We start from the raw sequence: 26,342 nt of genomic DNA on the forward strand, positions 1-26,342 counted from the left end.
CAACCATCAAAGACTTTACCGGTTGAGCTAATTAGAACTCACTCAATTTAAAATAGTAATTGCTTCTAAATTGCACTAAATTGTAAATAGATCTACCTAAATCTTTCTCAAAAAAAAAAAAACTACCTAAATGATTATGTAGGTAAACTATCTTTTTGAGTTCATTAAAGATCTTGACATGGGACGAGTAATAAAATTATTTATGAATAATTCTAGTAATAATTTATTTAATGAGTCATGACATTTATTTAAATAATATATAAAAATAATTTTACAAATTTTCGTGTAATAAGTTTTAAAAAGAATTCTTTCAAATGAGTTTGAAGTAAAACATTATCCTTAATTTAAATTTACCATTAAAAATAGAATGAAAGTTGACTCTTCACTTGTTAAATAGATCTATGAGTTTACATGGTGTCCGGATGTGGCGTAAACCCATTTAAATTTTCATAAACCAAGGGGTTTATGCCAGCCAATAATACAACGCTATATCATTATTTAGAGATTAAATTTAATAAGGACGGGGTGTAAACCCTTTGTTTTACACCAGCCAATAAATACATGCCACATCAGATTTTTACTTAAACTCATGGTAAAATCAATACATCCTAATACACCTAATAACATCTCAACAAACAAATAATCAAAACCTATTTCACGTTTCCCTAAAATCTCATATCACTTTTCAGCTCATGCGTCTCCAGCCCATCCTCACCCGGACCAACGTTTGCCGCCGCACTACCTCACCGGACCTCCGTTTGCCGCCGCACTACCTCACCGGACCTCCGTCCGCCGCCGCACTACCTCGTCAGACCTAGGTGATTTGTTCTTATTCTCAAAATTTTTTGGGTTTTGGTATATTTTGATTGATTTGGCCATTGCTATATTTTGATATCTTCGCTGTTTGGGTATGTTGCTCTTTTGAGGTAAGGACAAATATGGGTTTGATCCTAGTAGGGACGATTTTTTTTTTTTTTTGGTTCATGATATTTTGGTTTTCCAACTTCATTATTTGAGTTCTTCCATTCTTTGGCTGCGTTGAGGCGTGTATGGAAATTCAAATTGATAGACATAGGTTAAGGATTGACCTCTTGAGAAACTACTTACAAGCTGTTTATCAAAATGCCTGACAGAAATATTTTTGTGACACGAAGACTTTGGAAGTGTATTTTTGGGATTAAACCTGCAATATATTTTCTAGTTTAATATCAGTAAAAAAATAGGCTAGTAAAGAAGCCAAATTTCTTAAATTGTTGAGATGACAATGAGCGTGCCTCTTACCACACTTGTCTAGCTAGTTGAGCAGCTTATCCTACTGTGAATCTTTTATGGAGCTTAAATTAAAAGTATTTAGGACATGGACTCAAGATAGTTGGCCACAATGTGGACCCATCCTTATTTTATTCTCTTTTTGTTATTTGTCTCTTTAACGTAGAAAGTATCTGATGAAGTAACAAATGCATCAACATCATTTGCGTGTCCAGCTTCATCAATATGAATTTCCAATGTGTAATTGAATAGGCTTAATGATGTAATTCAATTAGTATCAGTTTGTACCAAGAAATAGTATTAGTTACAACCATGTAAAATAACAAATGAATTAGAAACAAGTAAGTGTCCAGTAGCATTAATCAGTTTGTAAGGGATTAAGTCAGTTTTGATATGTACATTGAATAAGAGTGCCTCCTGTAAGGGACCAAGTCAGCTTTGATAATTTTATTATGAGCCTAAAAGTTTCCGACTAGATTTTGGTTTTGTAATAAAACTGATTTCCAAAATTGGGAAAGTTTATTATGTTTTAGATTTTCATTTTGTAATTGAACGAATCTTGAATGTCTCTTCAACTGTTCTTATGAATTTTTCTTCTCTTTTATTTTTTCTAGGTTACATTGAAAATAAATATTTACTCAAATTGCAAATATGAGTGTGAGCAATGAAGAACCTGAAATAATCTCTCTTTGTGATGATTTGGTAGAAGACTTGGTGCATGTTGAGCCGGAAATAGTAGAAGATCAAAATGATGTAGACTTGCCTAGAAATGATTTGAATCAATCTTTTGCATCTAAATGGCCTTTGGAACCGTGTCTTGATATGGTATTCGATGACTCAGAAGATGCTCATGCATGTTATAAAGCATATGCAAGGCGAAAAGGTTTTAGCATTCGAATAAATCATAAACGGTCATCCAAAGAAGATAAATCATTGGTTGGAGTGGAATACGTTTGTTGGAGGGAGGGGTTTCGTCATAAAAGTTATGAAAATAAAGAAAGAAAAGGTCCAAATCCTGCAAAAACTAGAGTGGGATGCAAAGCAATGATGAGTTTAAAGAAAAAAGAAGAAGCATGGATTGTAACTAAGTTTGTGGACAATCATAATCATGAACTTCTTACTCCTAAGAGTACAAGTTTGCTTCGTGGACATAGAGGGATATCACGTGCCCAAAAAAATCTTATAGATACACTCAATGAGTCAGGTGTACCTACGAGAAAGATAATGTCAGTGTTGAGTAATGAATCTGGTGGTGACTATAATGTTGGTTGTGTTGCAATTGATGTTCAAAATTATTTGGGTAGTAAAAGAAGAAAATTACTTCAAGATGGAGATGCACAAAGAATGTATAGCCATTTTACTGAGTGTCAATTAAAAAATCCAGGTTTTGTATATGCAATTCAAGTTGATGAACAAGGGCGCATGGGAAATTGCTTTTGGGCAGATGCTAGGTCAAGAACTGCATACCAACATTTTGGAGATGTCGTTACTTTTGACGCTACTTACTTAACAAATTGCTATGGGATGCCTTTTGTTCCTTTTACTGGGGTTAACCACCATCACCAATCTGTCATGTTTGGATGTGCTCTGCTTGTGAATGAAACAGAAGAATCTTATACGTGGTTGTTGAAGACTTGGCTTGAGGCAATGCTTGGACGTGCTCCTTCTACAATTATCACAGATGATGACAAGGCTATGGGTAAGGCAATTGCAGAGGTATTACCGAATACAATTCATAGACTATGTATGTGGCATATTTTACAGAAAGTTCCAGAAAAATTGGCTCATATCAATAATAAATATCCACTTTTTCAAGGAGAATTTCACCATTGCATTCATGATACAATCACTATTGAAGAGTTTGAGTTAGAATGGAGTGAGCTTGTAGAGAAGTATGGGTTGAGGAATAATGATTGGCTGATAAATCATTATATGCGGCGTGAAAAATGGATTCCAGCTTATTTACGTAAGAGCTTTTGTGCTGGGATGTCTACAACTCAAAGGAGTGAAAGCATGAATAAATTCTTTAAAGGTTATGTTCGTTCAAGAACAATGATAAGTGACTTTGTGCATCGATATGAGAAAGCCTTAAATGCGCGTTATCTGAAAGAGAAACAGCAAGATGTAAAGACAAAAACTTCAATGCCAATTTTGAAAACATGTTACAAGATGGAAGGAGAGGCGGCAAAAGTTTATACAAGAAAGATGTTTATAAAATTTCAAGAAGAATTATTTTGTAGTCAAAAATACAAGGCATCCAAATATTGTGAAGAGGGGGTGAAGAAAATATATAAAGTGGCACCTCATGGGAAAGAAAGTCCAATTTATGAAGTGTTATTTGATATTTTTGAGAAAAAAGCTATTTGTACATGCCATATGTTTGAATTTGTTGGGATTCTTTGTAGGCACATCCTAACCGTTTTTGTGAAAAAATCTCTTGTGGACTTTCTTCCGCCGTATTATATTTTAGAAAGATGGACAATCAAGGCCAAGAATAATATTATACATGACATATCTGGTGCTGTCATACAGGTAGAGCCAATAATTTCTTCCACTTTGATGAGAAATAGTTTATTGCTTCATTTTTTGGAAGTTGCAAAAGTAGGGTCACAGTCAATGAAGAAATATGAACATCTTGACCTAGCTCTACAAAAGGTTCATGTGGAGCTTCAAGCCATGCATGATGTTGATGATTTAGTAAGTTCTGATAAAACTATACTAAACAGCCAAGTATTATCAAATCTTCCAGGTGCTTTACAAGACCCTCCGTATGTTCTATCTAAGGGAAGACCTAAATCTTTAAGACAAAAGAATCCAAAAGAAAACCAACCAACAAAGAAAAGAAAATGCAGCATTTGCAAGGAAACGGGCCATGTTAGAAGAACTTGTCCATCCATCAGTTCTGTACAGGTACAAGATGTATTTGATTTTATTATTAATATAATTTTTCAACTGGATTTTATAATCAATATTTATTCATTCCTTTTATTTGTTAAACATCCTTAGGACTCTTTGCCATCTATGCAGTATCCTCCTACAACGTCAACTTCTATGCCTCAAGGTCCCCACTCTTCATCTTTTATGGTATAACCATTTATTGTTTAATTATCACAAAGTATAGATTGTCTTCTTCTTTTCTTCTTTTTCTTTTTAATTGTGTTCATTCTAATATGTTTTTAATTTGGTTATACGTTCTTTTACGCAGGATTGTTAGATGTCACTCACCAACAATTCCAAGAGAAGTGAAGTACAAACAAGATTTTGTTCAAAGAAAATGGATTACCTAACAATAGTTTTTGGTTATATATTGTTTTAATTGTGGTGGAGAGAATCAGCTTCCGATATTTTGAATTTGATTGGTTTTATTTCACATGAATGCATTTTAGATTAGAAACTTTTAGAAAAATTGTGACAGGTTTTATATTGCATGGAAGACATGTATTAAATGCTTTTTGAGATGTATTCAAAATTCTAAAGTTACATTATATTCAATTGTGACGAGTTTTATATTACACCTTCCTGAAAATTAAGGCAACAACTAAGATCAAAACCACACAGTAAAGAAGGAATGTAGTGTTGCTATACTTCTCTGCCAACTGCTCTGGTGTGAAAACTGAAATGCAAACAGAGCCAAACATTAATTTCTTTACTTTGCCGGAATGCTAATTAATGTATATGCTGATTTCCCAAGGGAAGAATCACAAAATGCAGGACAAGATCTCAGCATATGTAGCGCCTTAACATTGACAATTCAGTAGACTGTCTTATTGGTTTATGCAGTCAGGCATAGTCAACAATTTAGTTTCACTAGATATCGGATACAATGGCCATCTAAGGCAAAAAAAATAGAAAGCATAGAACAATGCAGCTAAACTAGTAGCGGATGCATTGGCTCATATTCAATCTGCCAATTCTTTTGGGTATCCAATCTGCCTTTGAAAACAACTGGGACTGCTTTTGGGTTCTAAATTTAAATATAAAAATATTTGGAATCTCATACTTGAGAAGATGGTCTTTTTAGTTTAGAGTCATAACAAGTGTAAACAAGAAGAAAAAATTAATGAAGAAGACAATCTTAGCAACAAATAGAACAGAAATTTTATTGACTTTTTTAGCAACATAATTTTTCCTTGCTAATACAAGGAAGCAATCTAAAATGGAACATACAACAAGGAGGCTACACAAGATTGTAATAAACGTAGATCCTTAACACTATTGACACTGCCTTTAATAGTATCAAGATTCTCATTCAAAGGGCTGTCCTTAATTGCATTCTTCTTCTTGGAAGTTCAGAACAAACAACAAGGGCAAGGTTCATTTGAACACCCTGCTCAACCACATCTACTTTGTCTTAATCTAAGTAGTGATCAAGCTTGTCTCTGCTTGTAGTCTCTCCCTTGTTTGGTATTGTCTCCTTTGAGTCTTGTTCATTAGATTGGTTGGTGAGTTGTAACAAAGAGTGTAATGTCCGGACATGAATCTTTAGACTCTTTGTGTGTTGTTTATAAAATTACCTGAATTACCAAAAAATTAAAACAGAATGAGCCACATATTTTTGAGTGGGGAAATAACAAATAATGTAGTCTATGTTACTTATCCACAGAATTTGGGTTTCCAAGGACAAGAGATGAACGAGAAAATTTCTAGAATTTTCAACCTCTGTCAGTTATCAACATATAACTCTATTGCATTACCCACAATAAACATGATGTTATAATTTACAAAGAGATCATTGCACATGCTAAAAATGCTAGTACAACTTTTCAATGAGTTTGGTAAGATTATATGGCCAATCCTTCAACTTTGGATCCTAACCAACAGCTCCAATTAATCAATAAACCTGAGGCCAGTCATGGCCAACTATCTTGAGTCCTTGTCCTAAATACTCTTAATCTAAGCTCCATAAAAGATTCACAGTAGGATAAGCTGCTCAACTAGCTAGACAAGTGTGGTAAGAGGCACGCTCATTGTCATCTCAACAATTTAAGAAATTTGGCTTCTTTACTAGCCTATTTTTTTACTGATATTAAACCAGAAAATATATTGCAGGTTTAATCCCAAAAATACACTTCCAAAGTCTTCATGTCACAAAAATATTTCTGTCAGGCATTTTGATAAACAGCTTGTAAGTAGTTTCTCAAGAGGTCAATCCTTAACCTATGTCTATCAATTTGAATTTCCATACACGCCTCAACGCAGCCAAAGAATGGAAGAACTCAAATAATGAAGTTGGAAAACCAAAATATCATGAACCAAAAAAAAAAAAAATCGTCCCTACTAGGATCAAACCCACACTTGTCCTTACCTTAAAAGAGCAGCATACCCAAATAGCGAAGATATCAAAATATAGCAACGGCCAAATCAATCAAAATATACCAAAACCCAAAAATTTTTGAGAATAAGAACAAATCACCTAGGTCTAACGAGGTAGTGCGGCGGCGGACGGAGGTCCAGTGAGGTAGTGCGGCGGCAAACGGAGGTCCGGTGAGGTAGTGCGGCAGCAAACGTTGGTCCGGGCGAGGATGGGCTGGAGACGCATGAGCTGAAAAGTGATATGAGATTTTAGGGAAACGTGAAATAGGTTTTGATTATTTGTTTGTTAAAATGTTATTAGGTGTATTAGGATGTATTGATTTTACCATGGGTTTAAGTAAAAATCTGATGTGGCATGTATTTATTGGCTGGTGTAAAACAAAGGGTTTACACCCCGTCCTTATTAAATTTAATCTCCATTATTTATTAAGAAATTGAATATATCTTGCTACAAACAAATGCCATATCACAAAACGAAATAATCACTCTCATATTTCTCTCTCTTATCCTTGCCTTTCAACTCTCACCAGTCACCAACATTTCTTCCCTCCCTCATTGTTCTCCACCTCTCTCCCATCTCAGCTAAGTCTCTTAACCTCTCGTGTTCGTGAGTTCTATTGCTGCTATCATTGCCTCTAATGCTTCTGTTGCTGCCACCATGTCGATGCTTCTACTGTTGTTGTCTCTGCTGCTTCTATTGTTGCCGTCACCAACCAAGCCATCTAATCTCTCTCTTTCTCTCTCTCAACCAAACCCAGCTAAGCTCACTACCCATTACCCTCCTCTTTGTTCTCATCTCATAACTAAAGGGTACGTTGGGTGTTTGGTGGATTTTTGCTATTTTATGGTGGTGTTTCATTAGCATTGGTGGTTGGTGATTTGACAATGGGTATGGATCTTGGTGGGTTTGGTAGTGGCAGTGGGTATGGATCTCTGTGGTTGGTTAGTTATGGAAATTTTTTTAATTTTTTTAGGTTTATGGTGTAGTAATGGTGGTGGTGGCTGGTGATTTGTGGGATGTTGTGGTTTGGTGGTGGTGATGGTGGCTGGTGGTCATTTTTTGTTTTTTTTTTTTATTATGTGGTGTTTCAGTGGTGGTGGTGATGGCTAGCCTTTGGTGGTTAGGCTGAGTTTCAGTGGTAGGTATTGCTGGCGTTGGTGGGGTTGGTGGTTGTGGTGGTGGTGGTGGTGATTGTTGGATGTGGGTTTGACAAGGAGAGGGGAAGAGAGAAGAAAGTTGTTTATATTATATTATTATTTGATGGGTAGTTTATATTGTTTTAATAAATTGTATGTAAACTGAGTGAGCTATAAAATAGATAAAGTAGGTTTGGAGGGTGTTATGATTTTTTGCATCCTTGGATGCTAGTACTCTAATATGAATAAAATAATAAAGAGAGTGTACTATATCTGTGGATTCTTAAAAAAAAAAAAAAAAAAACCGTGTACCATGGTGTGGACCGTGGTGTCAACTTTGCTATTTTTATAAAATAACCAAATCTCATGTGTGCCTAAAACCCACAAGGGCCACATATCAATCAATAGATGGATACAAAATAGCAATGAACTGAAATTAATAATGGACGGTTTTGCTGTTAGTTGCATGTGGAGGCTTCGGCCTTTAGCTCGACTATTTAGCTGCTTTGGGTTTTGTCTTGTTTTTTGTTTTGTTTTTTTTTTTTTGAAGTACCTTTGATGCATATTGTTGGGTTATGACAAAATTATTTGTTTGAAATTTTTTAAAGGATTGGGTCGTTTGTTTTGGATAAAATTGGTAGATTGAGGCTGGTTTTGTGTGTGTGTGTGTGTGTGTGTGTGATCAGTTGAACCAAACTCCAAAGGTATCACTTTTTTTTTTTTTTTTGAAGGGGAAACTGGGAGATATATCATTCCACAAATAAGAGAAATACAACATAGCCCAGATGGGAAGGATTACATTATATCATCTCTAAGGATGTTCCAAATACAAGGGGGAGAAGTTCCCTTCCAAATTTTCGATTGGCCTGATAATATTGCTTCTTTAGCTAGCGAGTGGACCGCTTTGTTGCCATCCCTTATCAAGTGATGGAAGGAGCAATGACTAAGAGACCTAGATGCCGCCCTAATGTCCTCAAGAATGTGACCAAAATCGCTGCCAGCAGCCCCCGAAGATAAGGCGAGGATGATGGAGAGTGCATCGGACTCAAAAATGGCCTGGTTAACCTGCATCTCCAAGGCAAAAAGGACCCCTTGAAGCAACGCAAAAGCTTCTGTAATTTCAGCTGGGTAGCAAGAGGGAAGGACCATGCTAAGAGCACCAATAGAGGAACCAGAGGAGTCCCTGATGATGACTCCAATGCAAGAATTTCCTCCCCCGTCATCAGATGCACCATCCACATTTATCTTGAAGAAACCAGAAGGAAGGGCAGTCCAATGGTCCTGAGATGATGGGGAAGATGGAAGAGAGGAGAGTTGAGCAGTAGAGAAGTTAGTGAAAGCTCTATTTGCAGATTCCCAAACCTGGGAAGGAGGGATTGCAGCGTCATTATGCAATGCTTGGTTTCTATTTCCCCATATTGACCACAAGACCATGAAGAATAAGTCTAGCTCCCTAAGCATACCTTTACCAATAAATTGTGCTGCAAGGTCCACAATGTTTGCAGTGGTGGTTGCTAAAGGCACAGGACAGTCCAGCCAAAGAGCCTAGGTATGCTTGGCGTGGGGGCAGTGGAGAAGGGCATGTTGGATAGATTCCATTTCCTTGTCACATAGCAGGCAAAAATCAAATGAGTTTAGGCCACGACTTCGAAGATTAAGCATAGTTGGAAGGCCATTTATGCATACTCGCCACCCAAATATCCGGACTTTTGGGGGAACATTTAGGTGCCAAATTTTTTTTTCCAAAAAGGAGGTTGATTGAGTTTAGCTGTGCTTTCACCGGTATCATTGACTTCTACCATGCGCATTGCTATATAATAAGCACTCTTCACCGTGAAGGAGCCCCTTTTGTTGCCTATCCAAATGAGTTGATCTTCAAGGAGGCTATAGCTTATCGGAATCCTAAGAATGGAATCAGCTTCAAAAGGCAAAAAAGTAGATCTCACCAGGTCAAATTTCCACCACTTTGTATCCACGTCAATGAGAGATGAGACCATTGGGAAATTGCCAAAATCTACCTGAGGCGTGATCACCCTATAGGTGGTAGGTGATGGGAGCCACCTATTATCCCAAATATGAATCCTTTTGCCGTTTCCCACCCTCCATCTAGAGCCTTCTTTGAGAAACCTCAAACTGTTATGGATGCTCCTCTACGCATAGCTTGGGCTACTCCCAATCCTTGAGCTTAGAATATCATCGTAGGGAAAGTATTTTGCTTTGTAGACCTGAGCAACTAAGGAGGTGGGGTTCGTGAGGATTCGCCACCCTTGTTTCGCTAGCAAAGCAAGGTTGAAAGCTTAGAGGTTTCGGAAGCCCATACCACTATACAATTTAGACTTACACATCTTCTTCCAACTCACCCAAGCAATTTTTGACTCTTGGTTCCTTTAGCCCCACCAAAAGTTTCTCATTATTCTTTCCAAGTCATCGCACAAAGTTTTTGGAAGTAGGAAGCAGCCCATGGCGTATGTGGGCACTGCCTGTGCAACGGCTTTAACGAGGATTTCACTACCGCCAATAGAAAGAAGCTTTTCCTTCCACCCTGCAAACTTCTTGCTCACCTTTTCCTTAATTTCAGCAAAGACTTGAGTTTTTGATTTCCCAATTAAAGAGGGGAGACCAAGGTATTTCTTATGCCGGGAGTCTTGCATCAGGCCAAGGATACTAAGGATCTCTTCCTTATAGTCGAAGGGGGTGTTTGGGCTAAAAAAGACCGAGGACTTGTCAGGGTTAATTTTTTGGCCTGAAGCAGATTCATGGACGCCTAGGATACTCATTAGCTCATTGCACTCTTGGGTAGTAGCCTTGCAAAATAAGAGGCTATCGTCCGCAAAGAAAAGATGCGTGATAGGAGGACAGCCCTGGCAGATGGAAACCCCATTAAGAACTTGGTTTCTTGCGGCTTGGTGAATAAGCGCTGAAAGACCCTCAACACACAGAAGAAAAAGACCCGGAGAGAAAGGGTCACCTTGGCGGAGGCCCCTAGAAGGAGTAATACACCCAAAGGCTTCACCATTGATGATAACAGAGTAAGAAACTGTTGAGATGCATTGCATAATGAGAGAGACCCATCTGCTGTGGAAGCCCAATTTTTCCATGACTTTCTTAATGAAGCCCTACTCAACTCGGTCGAAAGCCTTGCTCATATCCAGCTTGATGGACATAAAACTATCCTTGCCCTCAGTTTTGTGATTCAGGTAATGCATGAGCTCAAAAGCGACTAGGACATTATCAGTTATAAGTCTATCCGCTGTGAAGGCATTTTGATTTTCGGCTATCACTAAAGGAAGGACAGCTTTTAACCGGTTTGCAAGGACTTTGGGAATAAGTTTGTACACCACGTTACACAAGCTGATAGGGCGAAACTCTGTCATCTTAGTAGGGTGGCTTGTTTTGGGGATTAGAGCAATGTTGGTCTTATTAGTTTCAGCCATGGGCATATTCAAATTCAGCACATTCAACACCATATCAGTAATATCTCTACCCACAATACTCCAATATTTATGGAAGAAAATGGCTGACATACCATCGGGGCTGGGGGATTTGGTTGGGTGGAGTTGATGGAGGGCTCTCAGAACTTCATCACTAGTGAAGGTTTTGGTGAGCTCGGCATTCATTTCATCCGTAACCCGAGTTGGAATGGTGTCAGTAATGTCCTCAATTTTGCTTGGGGAGCATGAAGAATAAATCTTTGAGAAATAATCCACCGCTGTGCAAGCTATACTGTCTCTGTCATCACACCAGCAACCATCATCATTCCACAACCCCAATATGGTGTTTTTCTTCCTTCTCTCTGAGGCTCTAGTATGGAAAAACTTCATATTTCTATCTCCTTCTTTGTACTAGTGGATTTTGCTTCTCTGGTGCCATAGTGTCTCTTCATTGTCCAAGAGGTTATTTAGCTCATTCCTCAACTCATTGATTTCTACACTATGCGAGCCATCTCGGTCTTGTTCAGAAAGAGAGTTAAGCAGTTTCCTTTTCTCCTGAATTTTCCTTGGGATATTTCCGATAGTCTCTTTACACCAGCTGGATAATTCCGAGGCACAGAGGCTTAGGTTGGTAGCAATACCATCCGGAGAGTTGGAGGTGCATCCCCTGTGGTGGTGGTGGTGGTGATTGTTGGATGTGGGTTTGACGAGGAGAGGGGAAGAGAGAAGAAAGTTGTTTATATTATATTATTATCTGATGGGTAGTTTATATTGTTTTAATAAATTGTATGTAAACTGAGTGAGTTATAAAATAGATAAAGTAGGTTTGGAGAGTGTTATGATTTTTTGCATCCTTGGATGCTAGTACTCTAATACGAATAAAATAATAAAGAGAGCGTACTGTGTCTGTGGATTCTTAAAAAAAAAAAAAATTGTGTACCATGGTGTGGACCGTGGTGTCAACTTTGCTATTTTTATCAAATAACCAAATCTCATGTGTGCCTAAAACCCACAAGGGCTACATATCAAGCAATAGATGGATACAAAATAGCAATGAACTGAAATTAATAATGGACGGTTTTGCTATTAGTTGCGTGTGGAGGCTTCGGCCTTCAGCTCGGCTATTTAGCTGCTTTGGGTTTTGTCTTGTTTTTTGTTTTTTTTTTTTTTTGAAGTACTTTTGATGCGTATTGTTGGATTATGACAAAATTATTTGTTTGAAATTTTTTAAAGGATTGGGTCGTTTGTTTTGGATAAAATTGGTAGATGAAAAGTGTTTTTTTTTTTTTTTTGTATGTGTGTGTGTGCGCGCGTGATCAGTTGAACCACACTTCAAAAGTATCAGTTGAGAAGTAGGATAGATGGAAAACCAATCTGTAGTTCTCAGTTCTCACAGCTCGATCTAGCCTTTCCCATACAGTCACATTGTTAGTAACAATCTTATATGTACAACGTAAAATTTTAACCACAGTAACCAAAATCCATTCAGTCCACATTTATCAAGAGTGTCTCTAAAAATTTTCATATGCATAAAAAGGCCTTATCCTACCCTCTCTCCAGTTTTTCATGAGTTTTTTTTGTAATCTCATTAAACTCGCTTGCACGCATCCAAGGTGTAGGAAGGTCTCTTAATAAATTTCAAGAATAATCTGAAGTTGAGTATGAGGTGCTCTCTAAAACTCCAAACATTTAGATAAGATATTTTTAACCAAAAAAACATACAGTAGGGTAAAAAAATAGATATGATGATTGATGACTGCTTAGATACTCAGAAAGCGTTACTAAATTCATTACAACCCCAAATTAGTTTACCAAAAAAAAAAACCCAGTTAGGAAGCACATTGAATTTTGAATAATGTTAGAGATACAAATTATTTTATAAATTTTTTTACAAACTGCTGATATAGTGAGTAATTATTAGTAAATGAAAAAGTGATATTAATGGTGGGTTTAAATAAAATCCAATAAAAAGTTAACTATATTAACGATTTGTAAAAATATTATAAAATAATTTGTGAGTATAGAATTAGTCTCAAATTTTCACACGCGACTTGTAATAAAAAGGAAAAAATATTAAACATAATCCTTAGTTAAACCTTAACTACTAATTATTTTGTTTGAAAATTATTACTATTTTACTATTTTCTCTCTTAGTTACTAATGGGAGATCTTTCTAAAAAAAAAAAAAATACTAATCGGAGATTGGGGGGTTTTGTTTTTCGTTTTCCATCTGAAGCAAACACACACACCCACGCGCTATCTGTCTGATCCGATGACTACATCTACATATTGTGCTCTCCGGAACAGTTTTGGCACAAGCGTGAATGCCCGTGCCAGGTAATTTTTCTATGGTTTTTTTTTTTTTTGGTGAATACAAAGTTCTAGGGTTCTTATTATAAAGTTTTTAATATTGGTTTTAATAATAAAATAAAATATGCAGAAAGAGATGGAATTTTCTGTGAAAAAGTATAGCTGGAGGGAATTGGAACTCTTAACTGATTCATTTAGCGAAGAAAACTTTATTGGAAACGTAAAACATGGGAAAGTCTATCGGGGGAAAACTGAGCAAGGTCAAGAGGTTACTGTCAAAATTTGGTTTCGCTTTGAATCACAAAATAGAGATGTTGCCAACCGTCTTGCCAACTATAGTCTTACAAGACTGGAGGTATCTATCTATCTATATACATTACATTACATTACATACTGCTTCCATTTATTTACTACTACAATTTTTTTTTTTGGTAGTGTGAATGCACTTTTCTGACACATCCGGATGGTATGAATCACCCCAATTTGGTGAAGTTGATTGGATATTGCTGTGAAGTTGAAGATCACCACTTGGGTGTTGTCTATGATCTTAGATCAAAGGATACTCTTCTCAATCTCATAGACAAAGGTACATTTTAGTTTGTTCATTTTTCACGCATTAAATAATTTTAACCATTGATGCCAATTTGCATAGGAAAAAAAGAAAAGAAAAAAAGAAGCCTAAATGACAAAGTGCTTTTAATTGCACTTGCAGATGATTTAAATTGGAACCAAAGAATGCAGGTGGCTCTTGCGATCGCACGTGTGCTTGAGTCTCTGCATTGTCATAATCCCATTTACCAACTTCGCTTTGTTCACCCTGCTCTTATAATGCTTGATCAGGTGGGTCATCTTTGGTTTTATTCATGCTCTCGATAGACAGACTGACTTACTTTTGTTTTCTTTTTTAGAAAAGAATGATTCCAAAATCTGGTCTAATTTGATCTTCATTGTTCCACAGGATTCCAATCCAGTGTTATTTGATTTGTTCATGCTATCTGGTGGAATTGTTGGTGATAAGCAGTTTGTGTCATACTGAGACAAGTCATATTTGTGTTATCTATCCTATTTAGATATCTACTTCAATGGTTTAGGTATGTCCATTTATGTGTTCATATATTTCATTATATAAATTTGTGTGCATATGTGAAATAATTGATGGATCTGAGATATATGTGAGAGTTTAATAAGTAGATGCAACAATAAATAGAAATAATTCTTCTCTTGTGTCTGCATAATTACACAAAATTCGTTGAGTCGAGCCATTCCTTGCATTCTGCATTTGGAACTTTTTGTTTTGCTAGGATTTTTAACTTCTGCCGTCTTGTGAATGGTCTTCCATCAGGTTTTTGTTGTAGTGGCTCTAGTTATAAGTCTGGTCGACCAATGTAGATTTTGACCGGTTTTCTAGTTGAACTTGATTGGAAAGTTTGCTTGGGTTCCTTGTTTACTAGGTGCCAGGCTTTTAACTTGAATTGGCCTATGCATTATCTTATCTGGACTGAGATGAATGAAGCCAAATCATTTTGCCTTTGTGTGATCTCACATTGTGGTGTGGTACCATTACAATTTTGGTGTAAGATGCTTCCCCTCATTAGGTGTGATGCCTAAGAAGTTTATTCTATTTCCTTTCACCTCTTTACTTCCTATTTGCTGTTTCACAGCTTCAAGTTGCTTTCCAGCAATCCTAATAATTCTCTACAAATGATCCCTTTTGCTTTAACATCTAAATCTCAAAAGTGAGAACTTTACTCTAACCCTTAATTATTACCAAAAAACTAGCTTTACCTCACTTACTATATAACATCCTAACCTGAATCCCTATAGCAGTATCAGGTCTATTTAATAATTTTTTTGGTGCTGAAACTGAAACTTTGATCACTTTTTAGTTTCAAACCTGCTGTCCTGCATCATTTTGTTTTCCGTTTCTGCCTTTTATCTTATCTATTTTAGCATCTTTGTGATTTTTTTTTAAATTTTTTTAAGCACTATCTCGTATCCTTACCTAAGATGCAAAAGCTACTTATCAAAAAAAAAAAAGATGCAAAAGCTAAATTTCTTGTTGATGTACATTTTAAAACTAGGAAGCCTTTGATAAACACTCATTATCCCTTCAACTAGCATTCAAGCATATGAGTCTAGAACAATATTTCTTGGGCACTAGTCATAGCATCCAAGAATCCGCAACCTAAAATTTGACTTAAAAAAAAAAATTAATCATTTTAATCCCAAATGGTATTTTCTCGATTTTTTAAAATATGTTTTATTCCTTTAACGAATTTTAATCTCAAGTGCACCTATTTTTACCGTTAATTCAGTTATGATTTTGAATGTGTTGCAATAGAACATTCTGATTTTTGGATTATATATAATGGAATTCATGTCAATTTGAAAGATGTGATGTTGCAGTGCAAGATACCACCCTTTTTTTATAGGTAAATGTTTCTTACTTTTGTATATATATTCACCAAGTCAATCTTTTCTGTTATCCAAACATGGTTGTAGAAAAAGCAAGTTGGAGCTTTCAATTAATTGTGTGTCATGGACACTAGCGACAAGTTTGAATGGTCTAAGATGGGAGAGGATTCTGCTTCATTAGATGTGTATTGTTTTTTTTTTTTTTTGGAGATATATCTCATCTTCTTTTTCCCTCAGATCTATTATGAAGTTTAATTTCAACCTAAAAATTATTTATTACTTATTTTAGGTAAGCTTTGGGTGCAAGTCCTGTGTACTAGAGGTTCCTCTTTGTTGAATGAATTTTCTTTATCTTTAAAAAAATAAAAACTGTTGTGTTAAACTTTAGTTTGATGACTAATTTCATTAAATGATGTAGCTAGGAAAAATGGGAAAGGATCCAAATCTGAGCTGACAGTTGGACAGCAAGTTGTGAACAGATGGCGTTAATGGTGTAGAAAAAGCGTAGGATTTTAGATTTGGAGGACAAGAAAGGGAGAAAACTTGAGGATTCGGGGGCTGCTCTCAGTGCCAGCCCTTCCACTAGGCCAATTAGGCATAGGCCTAAGGCCCCTAGCGGAAGGAGGCCCCTTCTCAAAAAAGAAATGTTGGAAAAACTGGAGTGCAATTTTTTTTAATTAGATAGTTTGCATCTCAAGGGTAAGAAAAATAAATTTAAATAAAATATTTTATGATATAAAAATATTAATTTTATTAATATATAAATATAAAAAAAGGCCTGTTTTAATTGTTCGCCTAAGGCTCTAAAATGTCTAGGGCCGGCCCTAGCTGCTCTAGTCTGTGAACAGTGTTTTTGGGGTTTTGAAAATTTTAGAGATCAATTTGATGAATAGCTGTTTTTGTGAACCCTTATATGATATTGTGGGGAACTCACAAATTTCAGCCGGCCTCTTTTAGTTGTGTTGATGTTCGGATGAAATATAGATTAGTCATGGTCACTATAATCTAACAGAAAATGATGTTGATTACTATCAGAATACAGATCCCAAGTGTTGATTATTATTAGACTACACATGCAAAGTGTTGATTATTATCTGAATGCACATGCAAATTATGGAGATTTTAAGACATTGAATTAACAAACTCCTAGGCTTTGCCTTTTGATTTTGACCTTGCTTGTTCTTTAACTTAGATGTTTTGAATGCTTAACAGTTCTGTTTGTTATGTTCAACTACTGTAGCAGAGTAGCTTGTACTCATGAGTCTTTCGGCATTGCAGTTTTACTTTTTTTTTCTTTATTGCACTTAACAAAAATTTTCTGTAACAGGTGTCTGGTCGCTGAGGTCAGATCAGTTTTCATATGCTATTGTACTTATAGGGCTCATAGGTAAACGTGCCTTTAGTGGGGAGAATTGGAAAGATGAAACAGAACAACCTCTGATCTGGGCTTGGGATCAATACCATATGAAATTGAAGTCTGGCTTCCAGCCAAATGACTATCATCTTGTTCTTGAGAGCCTGAAGGCAGAACCTGGTGTTCATGATCTTGATGGAGTAGCACTGACAAAGATGATATTTCACTGTGTGAACTTTTGTTCAGTGAAACGTCCTATGATGTCGCAGATTGTTCAGTGTTTGCAGGGTTTACATGTTTTCAATGGCGATTTTGGTGTGGTGAAAGGTCTTTTACAGGGGTGGGACTCGTATACTCTTCCAGGGAAGAAGAAAAGCTCAAAATGGAAAGGATGTCTTAAGATCGCGTGTCTGGGTATGAAGGATGATGAAATAGATCGGGGGAACACGATGGATGCTCAACCAATCAATCACTGATGAACTGTTTTCTTTTCTGTAGGAGCGAACCAAATATAAGGTTACTCTGGGCACTGGCCCGGTATGAAAATACTTGACACATTGTTTTCTTTCCATTTCGTTGATGGACTTTGTGGTGATTGCAACTAGTAGATGAACCTACAATTTAAATGTAAGGTTTAATGCTAGCTCTATATTAGTGAAATATTTCAGATTAGACTCCCTTCTTGTTTCCCTGCAATTTTGATTAAATTGCTTCTGGATGGCTCTTAAAGGAGCATTTTGTATTTACTAAAAAGGGTCTATTTTTATCCTTTATATATATTTCGAATGCCAGTGATTAGATTTGACAAATTTTGTGTGATGGTTTGGCAATAAGAGAAACTTAATGTGGGACTGAGCCCTATATTTATATTACTTGTGCAATACTATATAGGTTGCAATTTATATTAGTTAGTGATGGGGGTGTTTAAGTGAGTAGTTGTCATGTTGTCAAAATTACATCAGTTGTCACTTGATGGCTACGCGGTGGATATATAGCTACTTAATCGAAATCTCTTCAATATATCATCTCCCCAATAATAGGAGAAAAAGGAAAATAAATCTAACTTGTAATGCTAAATAAACTCATTAATAAAAAGTGCAGGATGTTAATAATCAAAAGAAAAACGAGCGAGTTTATCATAGGAAGTGGAGTCTCCAAATCCAAAGTTGGTGGTGATATTAAATTCTTTCTGAGCTTTATCACAATAAAATTTTTTGTGATGTTAATAGTGAGTCTAGGAGAGAATTAATAAGAATTTGTTATACAACAGTTTGTAAAATGTTACAAAATAGTTTGTGCTTGTAAGTAGCATTACTCTTTATGGAAATTACACTTTAGCCCTTTAACTATAACAATGCACACTTTATTTTCCTAAAACTATACTCACTTTTATATTTGCCTTCCCTAAACTATGACAATGCACACATTATCCCCTGAATTATAACCATTTAACACTTACCCTCTTAAACAATGAGAACATACACTTATTTCCCTAAATTATTACTCATGGGGTGGGGTGCGAAGTATTACATGATTAATACTTTTTGAGGGTAATTAAGTGTTAAATGAGTAATAGTTTAGAGAGAGGGGGGGGTAAAGTGTGCATTCCAATAGTTTTAGAGGGGGTAAGTGTAAAATGTAGTATAGTTTAAAGGGGGTAAAGTGTAATTTCTCCTTACTCTTTAAAAATATCCATATTAGAATATCTACTCTAAAAATTTATTTCAATAAAATATTTATTCTTCTACATTTTTTATTATTTCCTTTACACTCTCATTCTCTCTAGAAAGCTCCTAGTCTATTTCCTTCACACTTTCTCCCCCTCTCTCTAGAATCCTCTCACTTGCTCCCCCTCTCTCTCAAAGACCTAGCACAACCCTAAATCACCAAGCAACTAGCCACCATCAATGGAGCAACCCATAATCATCAAGCAACTAGCCACCATAAGCCCATTTAGCCACCATCAACATATCCACCCCACACTCATCACACTATAAAACATATGGGCTATAGTCGCGTTTATTTTAGCCACGCTTACCAAAACACAGCTATAGCCAACCTATATCCGCGTTTTTAGTAAACGTTGGTTATACTATTGACCTATAGCCGTGTTTTCAAAACGCAGCCATAGGTAAGGTCTATAGTTGCATTTATAAGGTCTATCCAACACATGCTGCTAAAAACACTTATAAATGCAACTATAGACCTTACCTATGGCTGAGTTTTCAAAACACGGCCATAGGTAAGGTCTATAGTTGCATTTATAAGTGTTTTTAGCCGCGTGTGTTGGATAGGCCCTATTGTCGCGTTTAGAAAACGTGGCTATAGGACTAGTAGAATAATTTTTTTTTTAAAGATGACCTATACCCACTTTTATAAACCTCAACTTTAACTTTCATATAGCCGTGTTTTTAAAACGTTGTTATAGGTTAGGTCTATAATCACATTTATAGGATTTTAGAAGCACGACTATAGGTTCATCTGATATTGTCATCAAAATATAGCTCACCTTTGTTAAGAGAATAAGAAATTATTAATGCAATATCACAACTAAATACTCACCATATTTTTTGTAAATGCTACATAAATAGTAAAAAATAACCGACCTTTGTTAAAAAAATAAGCAGTTACTATGCAATATCATTGCTAAATACTCACCATATTTTTTAATTACTTGAAAACTTATTGATGGAAAAATATAAACTTTTGGTAGAATTGTGATTTCCGTAAAAATGAAAACATTAAAAGCTCTAATAAAGAGAATATCAACAACCAATTATATAATTAACCATTAATAATAAGAACATAAACAGTAAAAAATTGCTGACCTTTGCTAAAACAATAAGGTATTAAAAAAGCCTTACTTCATTGGCAACAAAGTTCCCAATTTTATGACAATCTCCTATGAACAAAAAAATTACACCAAGTAAGAACATAAATAGTAAAAACTAGGTGACATTTGTTAAGACAATATGTAGTTAAAAAAGCCTCACTTCGTTGGCAACAAAGTTTCCCAATTTTATGACAATCTCTTGTTAACAAAGAAAGTTACACAAAATGCAGCACACATGGTCATTTTCTTGCAACTAAACAGGAATAAAGCATAACTAGATGAAGAATGGCGTACTCAAACCTTAGGAATGCTTAGAATGCATTTTGCAGAGCATAAACTAGAACCATTAAAGTTGTGAAGAAAAATAAAATTGGAATGAGTAGGAGTGGAATTTCGGTTTTCTTTTGATTATGAAATTTTGGTTTTCTATTCTGAGAAATATGGTTGGATTTGGGGAAGGGAATAGGCGAGCTTCATAGTCCAAAAGAAACGTAGAATTGTAGAAGGGGGGGTGAAACCTAAAATCGGTGACTCTTACTTGATATTAAAGAAACACAGCATTTTAATGAGAATAGACACTAATTAAAGGATAATTATACGTGGTCCCCATAGAAATTTAAACACATGGAGCAAGATTGGACTCCAATTCAGATTTTAATCAAACACTTTGAAGAATAATTATGTTGTGATCCCACATAAATTTAAATACATGAAGCAAAATTGAACTTTAAATTGAATTCTAATTTTACTTTTTCTAAGCTTTGCCTATATATATATTATTATTATTATTATCTATGCTACTATTTAAGGAGCTTCTCTTGTTTGGATTCCTCATTTTTATATTCTAAAATGCTCATACATCCCTATGTTTAACTAGAGACAAAACAAAAGGACAATCTGGTAAAAATACAACTCTAACTCCTACTAAAACATTGCCTAAAAAATAAGATTACTCTCTTGTTGATTTTCAAATTGTTTTATCCACTTATAAATTAAATTTTCAAAATGAAAATTATATATATAAAATAAAAACACATTGTTTTTTTTTTCTGCTATAAAATAGGACCATTAAAAAAAACCTCATCACACGCTCGAGGTTAGTCATTATTATTATTATTACAAGACAAACTAAAAATTTTCTAAAATACAAATTTGTAAAATCTTGACTTTAACAAAGTGGGTTTGACTTTTTTATTTTTATACTTTTGTTTATGCAAGCAAGAAAGAGACCTATAGAATGTCTTTTACGAATGCTCAAAGGTTCCAACTACTAGGCTCGGCAAATCCCCAGCAGTTTAAGGAATGGGATATTCCATATTGAATATCCATGTTGACCGAGGAAATGACTAATTTCCACTAAAAAAAACCTCATCAGACGCTCGCGTGTGGTGAGGCTAGTTATTCTACTTATTATTATTATTATTATTATTATTATAAGACAAACTAAAAATTTTCTAAAATACAAATTTGTAAAATCTTGACTTTAACAAAGTGGGTTTGACTTTTTTATTTTTATACTTTTGTTGATGCGAGCAAGAAAGAGACCTATAGGATGTCTTTTACGAATGCTCAAAGGTTCCAACGACTAGGCTCGGCAAATCCCCAGCAGTTTAAGGAATGGGATATTCCATATTGAATATCCATGTTGACCAAGGAAATGACTAATTTCCACATGAATTTGAGATGTTTACAAGAAGAAACATCTTATTAATTTAGAAGCCAAGCATTTTAATTATGACCTTATCTTTTTTTGATGAACAATTATGACCTTATCACTTAATCTTTATACGTTCAAATTTATAAAAGTGAAGATTTGAAGTTTAAATTATTGAGAATAAGGTTAATTTAATTGTTTGGAGGAGGAAAGAAAAACCAATCAAACATAAACAATTTGGGTGTTTTTTTTAAAAAAAAAAAAAAAAATCTAATTTTATAATTTTGAATGCTGAAGCCACAAAGATTCAACAAAAACCTGGAAAATTTTTTGTTCTACATTTATTAAAACTTGTATACGAAGGAAAACAAGAAGCAAAAATAGCAAAATTTACCTACAAATCTACAATTTTGTATGAAGAATTGAGGGGAAAAAACATATGAAGCAAAACCTCAACAGGAATGTTTACATCATTATCTCACAGTGGAAGCAACAGTATGAGCCCACAATCTTAGAGTGTCTTTCATGCCAGTCTCATTGCTCAAAGCAGGAAATGGAACCCTCAAATTCATCAATGGGTTTTCTCTCTTTCTCCTCTCTAAAGCCTCCCAAGCTTCAGAAAGATAAGGCCTGGGAAATGTAGACTCATCTACTGCCTCTTTTTCATCATCTTTCTTTCCCAATCTATGCAATCCAGGAATAACTGAAGCCAAGCTTGAATTCCTATCTTCTTCAGAAAAAACAAAACCCAAATCCATAAACCCTTTTAGTTCTTCAAATTCAAGGTCTGATAAGCTCTTGCTTTCAACACTTTTCCTCCTACTAGCACTTCTTTTAACCTTCTTTTTGGACGATAATACTTCAAAATCTCTCTGTTTTGGTGTCTCTGATTCTGTGACCTCTTTTCCTGAGAGGATGGTATCGAGCTTTGGAATGAGGAGGACCGAGTTGGGAGAGAGAGAGCCATATCCGAAGCTTGTTTTAGAGCTCAAATGGTCACTCATGGACCTAGTATGGAGGGTAGAGATGCATGAAATCTCAGGTTCTGATGGCTTTTCTTGAATTTCGTTATCTGGGTTTGCTTCAAAACTTGATGGCTTTGATAGATTTGGTTGTTTTGTGAAGATTTGACCCTCGAACCAACAATAATCAAGGAGCTTCATGACTTCCTCTGCCTTCATCAATGGCTGCGGTGATATGTTTGGCTTTTCTAATTGTGTAATGTGCATAATGAGAGGCTGAAGCATTTAGGCTTTATATATACTCAATTTTATCACGGAATTGACCTTAATGTTGTAGAATATTACTTCAAATGGCTCCGAACACGTTTTCCATATGGGTTATTTTTTAAATAATTTTCTATGACAAGTAAAGTTCTTTAATAACGTTGCCCTACCTTTTTTTGGTTTTATTTAATATAGAGTGTGTTGTTTTTTCCAGGAAAGAGAAGTGTTGTGAACGTGTTGGCTTTAATATGAAGTCGAAAAGCAATTCAATTACTCTTACACTAATGCGAGTTTTGCCACACGCAAAGACATTCCTATTTTTTTTTTGGAGAATGAAAGACATTCCTATTTATTATTATTATTTTTTTGGTAATAAGTATATTATATAAACAAGAAAACTAGCCTGCCATGGAGGCAGTACAATTGTGTTACATCACAAACCAATAAGGTCACACATTAAAAGTAAAGAATAAAAAGTAACCCCACGAAAAATATCCAAAATAAGGAAATCTTGTTCTAGGTAAACAGCCATCTTGTAAGGGAATGACTATAAGAATTGGCTTCTCTAAAACAATAATTAATCTTCTATGGCGAATTTGGTTCAACAAGGTTAATTTTGTAATCATCAACAATAAGTGCACATTCAACTTTTGAGATATCATTATTGGTGAGCAAGTAGACAACATAGCTGACATTGCTGATTATTATTGCTTTGAGACACAATATGTGTGTGTATATATATATATATATATATATATATATATATATATATATATATATATATATATATTTAATAACTTTTGATACGGATTGGAATAAAATTACTTTTTCTCTAAGTTAATTATGGACTACTTCATGCATACATATTACACTTACATGTGCAGCAAAATGTGTTAGCAGTGGTAACAAATTTCGCGTGGAGTTCACCTTTAAGATTATTTTTATTATGAATCAACCACCTTTAAAATTATTGCGTCAATAATAAACTCATTATTAGTGTGGACTGTGGACTGTAGATTTTACTAGATGAACCCAGACGGTGCCCAACGTTCTTGATGGCAACCACAAATGTGCATTTTTTGTGTCAAATCCAAAGACATTGATTTGTTACCTACATATCCTATCATCTTAGAGAACTGTACCAGACAATTATGTGGCTAAGATTGTTATGGACAAATGATGTTTTTGACTGGTTGATTGTTTCTACATTACACTAAATTGTAAATACATCTACCTAAATAATTAGGTAGGTAAACAATCTTTTGAACTTTAAAGTAATACTTTATCCTTTATTTACCATTAGAAATAAAGTAAAAGTTGAATCTTCACTCATTAAATGCATCTTAATAGTTTACTAATTAAAAACACCTTATACCTGGGAACTCTTTCCAAACATTAATGTATATCAGACACAAGGGGGGGGGGGGGGGGGGGGGGGGGGCCCCGGTACTTGCAACTTTTTTAACATATAATTATCCTGCCCTCCTTGAACTTGTAAATTTTTTTACATATAATTATAATATAGTACATTGGTATGTTGTGGAATATGAAGTGGATGAAGTGGTAGTCTAGTAAAGGAGAAAAGTAGAAAGAAAAGTGATCAAAAGTGAAGATAGAGATAAGAGAGAAGGGAAATAATATGTGTGAAGGAGAAAAAAAGAGAAAAAAATAATAAAGAAATGTGTGGATGAAGAAAAAAAGAGATAAGGGAAAAATAAAATAAAAAATAAGAAATTAAAATTAAAAAATGCTATCACAATATTTTCACAATAAATCTTAAGTGCAGGGTACTTACTAGCTAATACTAGTGAATAAAAATAATTGAAATGGTGTGTTCAAATTAAAATCAATAACAACTTACCATATATGATTTGTTGTGAAAGTATTGTACAAATGTTGGGAACATGACACTTCATATTAATATTAGATGATTTTACAAGTCATTATATTATTGCTTCAAGTGCTCCACTAGATTTGTTAAAAAAATATCATTGGAAAATTAAAACTATTACTGTTAGGTTTTGTTATTTTTATTCCTAAATTTAATACACGAAAACTAAACTCATGTTATTTTTAAAAATTATATATATATATGTTTAATTTGAATATTCTTAGTTAAAAAAACTTAAAATAATTTTTTTTAATTTTTATTATTTAAAAAAATTAATTATATTATTTATGATGTTATCGGTTTGACCACCGGTCTAACCAAAAAACCGGTAACCAGTCTCCTTTTCGATTATTTTACCGTACTGGTTTTTAAAATCATAATTTTATGTAAGATTCTATATGGTAATTACGTTAGCATATAGTTGTTTATTTCTTTTGTTATTAATATTGATAATTTTTTTTTAGATTCATTTTTTTATTTTTAATCTTGTCTTCTAATTTTGCCTCCTCTGACCTAAATTTCTAGCTCCGCCACTGTATCAGTATATGTGTGAACTCACTCAGCAAAAAAAAATGTATATGTGTGAACTGTGAACCCTTTAAAAAAAACTGTATGTCACACTCACAAAAGTAAAAATTGAGCACCACAATTATTATTTTTGATGCAGCATTCTTTAATCAAGAAAAGTTTGGAGGCCTTCTCAAAAAAAGAAAAGAAAAGTTTGGAGGTGTCCTCAAAAAAGAAATGTTTGGAGGGTCAATAAATCTAACACTGACAATTAATATTCTATATTTCATGTTAGGGAAGTATATAATTAGTTAAATATTTTATTGCTTTTTGAGCGTTCACGTGTTAGTATTAGACTATTATTAGTGACATGTTTTACATAATTTGAACATAAAATAAATCGTTTTCACACCGGATCGCAAAAGTTAACATGTAACAAAGGAAAATTCACCTATAATAATTTGATAAGATTGAAATAAAATTAAATTCTACCTAAAAATAAAATAAAAGTAGATGACCTATAGATTTTTCTACCTTTTCAGTAAAAAAAAAAAAAAATATGCTATAGATTTAGATAATTCAAACTCAAAACAGTGTTTCCCAAGTCAATGATCTACTTATCAAAAAAAGTCAATGATCTTATTCAAGGGCGTATTGGTAAATGAGTCACTAATTAAAATAATATTTCAATTTCTCATGCTCCCAATGTGAACAGAAAAACGACGAGTGTAGCGTGTATGTGGATTCTACAAAAAAAGAAAAAAGAAAAAAAAGAAAGTGTACTGTGGACCATAGAGTCAACTTTTCTATTTGAATATTATCAAACAGACAAATATCTCACGTGTGCCTAAAACCCACGAGGGCCACGCGTCAGGTCAGGTGAGACTTTAAATGCTCAATAGCTACTTAAACATTTAGACATTGCATATTTTTATGTATTTGGAGTATGAAATTTTATCTTATTTCATATTTTAGTGGATCAATTTTTATCATATGTTAAAT

The 26,342-nt window shown here is 34.6% G+C and overlaps 4 protein-coding genes across 4 annotated transcripts; 2 read left to right on the forward strand and 2 right to left on the reverse strand.

Moving 5' to 3' along the window:
* The first annotated feature begins 1,920 nt into the window (after positions 1-1,920).
* LOC142635325 (protein FAR1-RELATED SEQUENCE 5-like) lies at positions 1,921-4,515 on the forward strand. Its single transcript, XM_075809506.1, has 3 exons — positions 1,921-4,179; positions 4,276-4,330; positions 4,475-4,515. Exons 1-3 carry the CDS (start codon positions 1,921-1,923, stop codon positions 4,513-4,515), a joined length of 2,355 nt encoding a protein of 784 aa, XP_075665621.1.
* Positions 4,516-8,514: 3,999 nt separating this feature from the next.
* On the reverse strand, positions 8,515-9,716 carry LOC142635327 (uncharacterized). The gene is made up of 2 exons (XM_075809507.1): positions 9,500-9,716; positions 8,515-9,233 (listed from the first exon to the last, which is right to left on the reverse strand). Exons 1-2 carry the CDS (start codon positions 9,714-9,716, stop codon positions 8,515-8,517), a joined length of 936 nt encoding a protein of 311 aa, XP_075665622.1.
* Positions 9,717-13,309: 3,593 nt separating this feature from the next.
* On the forward strand, positions 13,310-18,014 carry LOC142636867 (putative serine/threonine-protein kinase PBL21). The gene is made up of 6 exons (XM_075811157.1): positions 13,310-13,487; positions 13,591-13,815; positions 13,896-14,046; positions 14,173-14,300; positions 14,419-14,551; positions 17,203-18,014. Exons 2-5 carry the CDS (start codon positions 13,597-13,599, stop codon positions 14,494-14,496), a joined length of 576 nt encoding a protein of 191 aa, XP_075667272.1. The 5' UTR covers positions 13,310-13,487; positions 13,591-13,596; the 3' UTR covers positions 14,497-14,551; positions 17,203-18,014.
* Positions 18,015-22,189: 4,175 nt separating this feature from the next.
* LOC142635328 (uncharacterized) lies at positions 22,190-22,963 on the reverse strand. Its single transcript, XM_075809509.1, has one exon. The coding sequence runs from the start codon at positions 22,961-22,963 to the stop codon at positions 22,190-22,192; it is 774 nt and encodes a 257-aa protein (XP_075665624.1).
* Between the last annotated feature and the right edge of the window lie 3,379 nt (positions 22,964-26,342).

The sequence above is a fragment of the Castanea sativa genome, chromosome 5 (genome assembly GCF_040712315.1).
Source record: "Castanea sativa cultivar Marrone di Chiusa Pesio chromosome 5, ASM4071231v1".
In the NCBI taxonomy this organism is placed as follows: domain Eukaryota; kingdom Viridiplantae; phylum Streptophyta; class Magnoliopsida; order Fagales; family Fagaceae; genus Castanea; species Castanea sativa.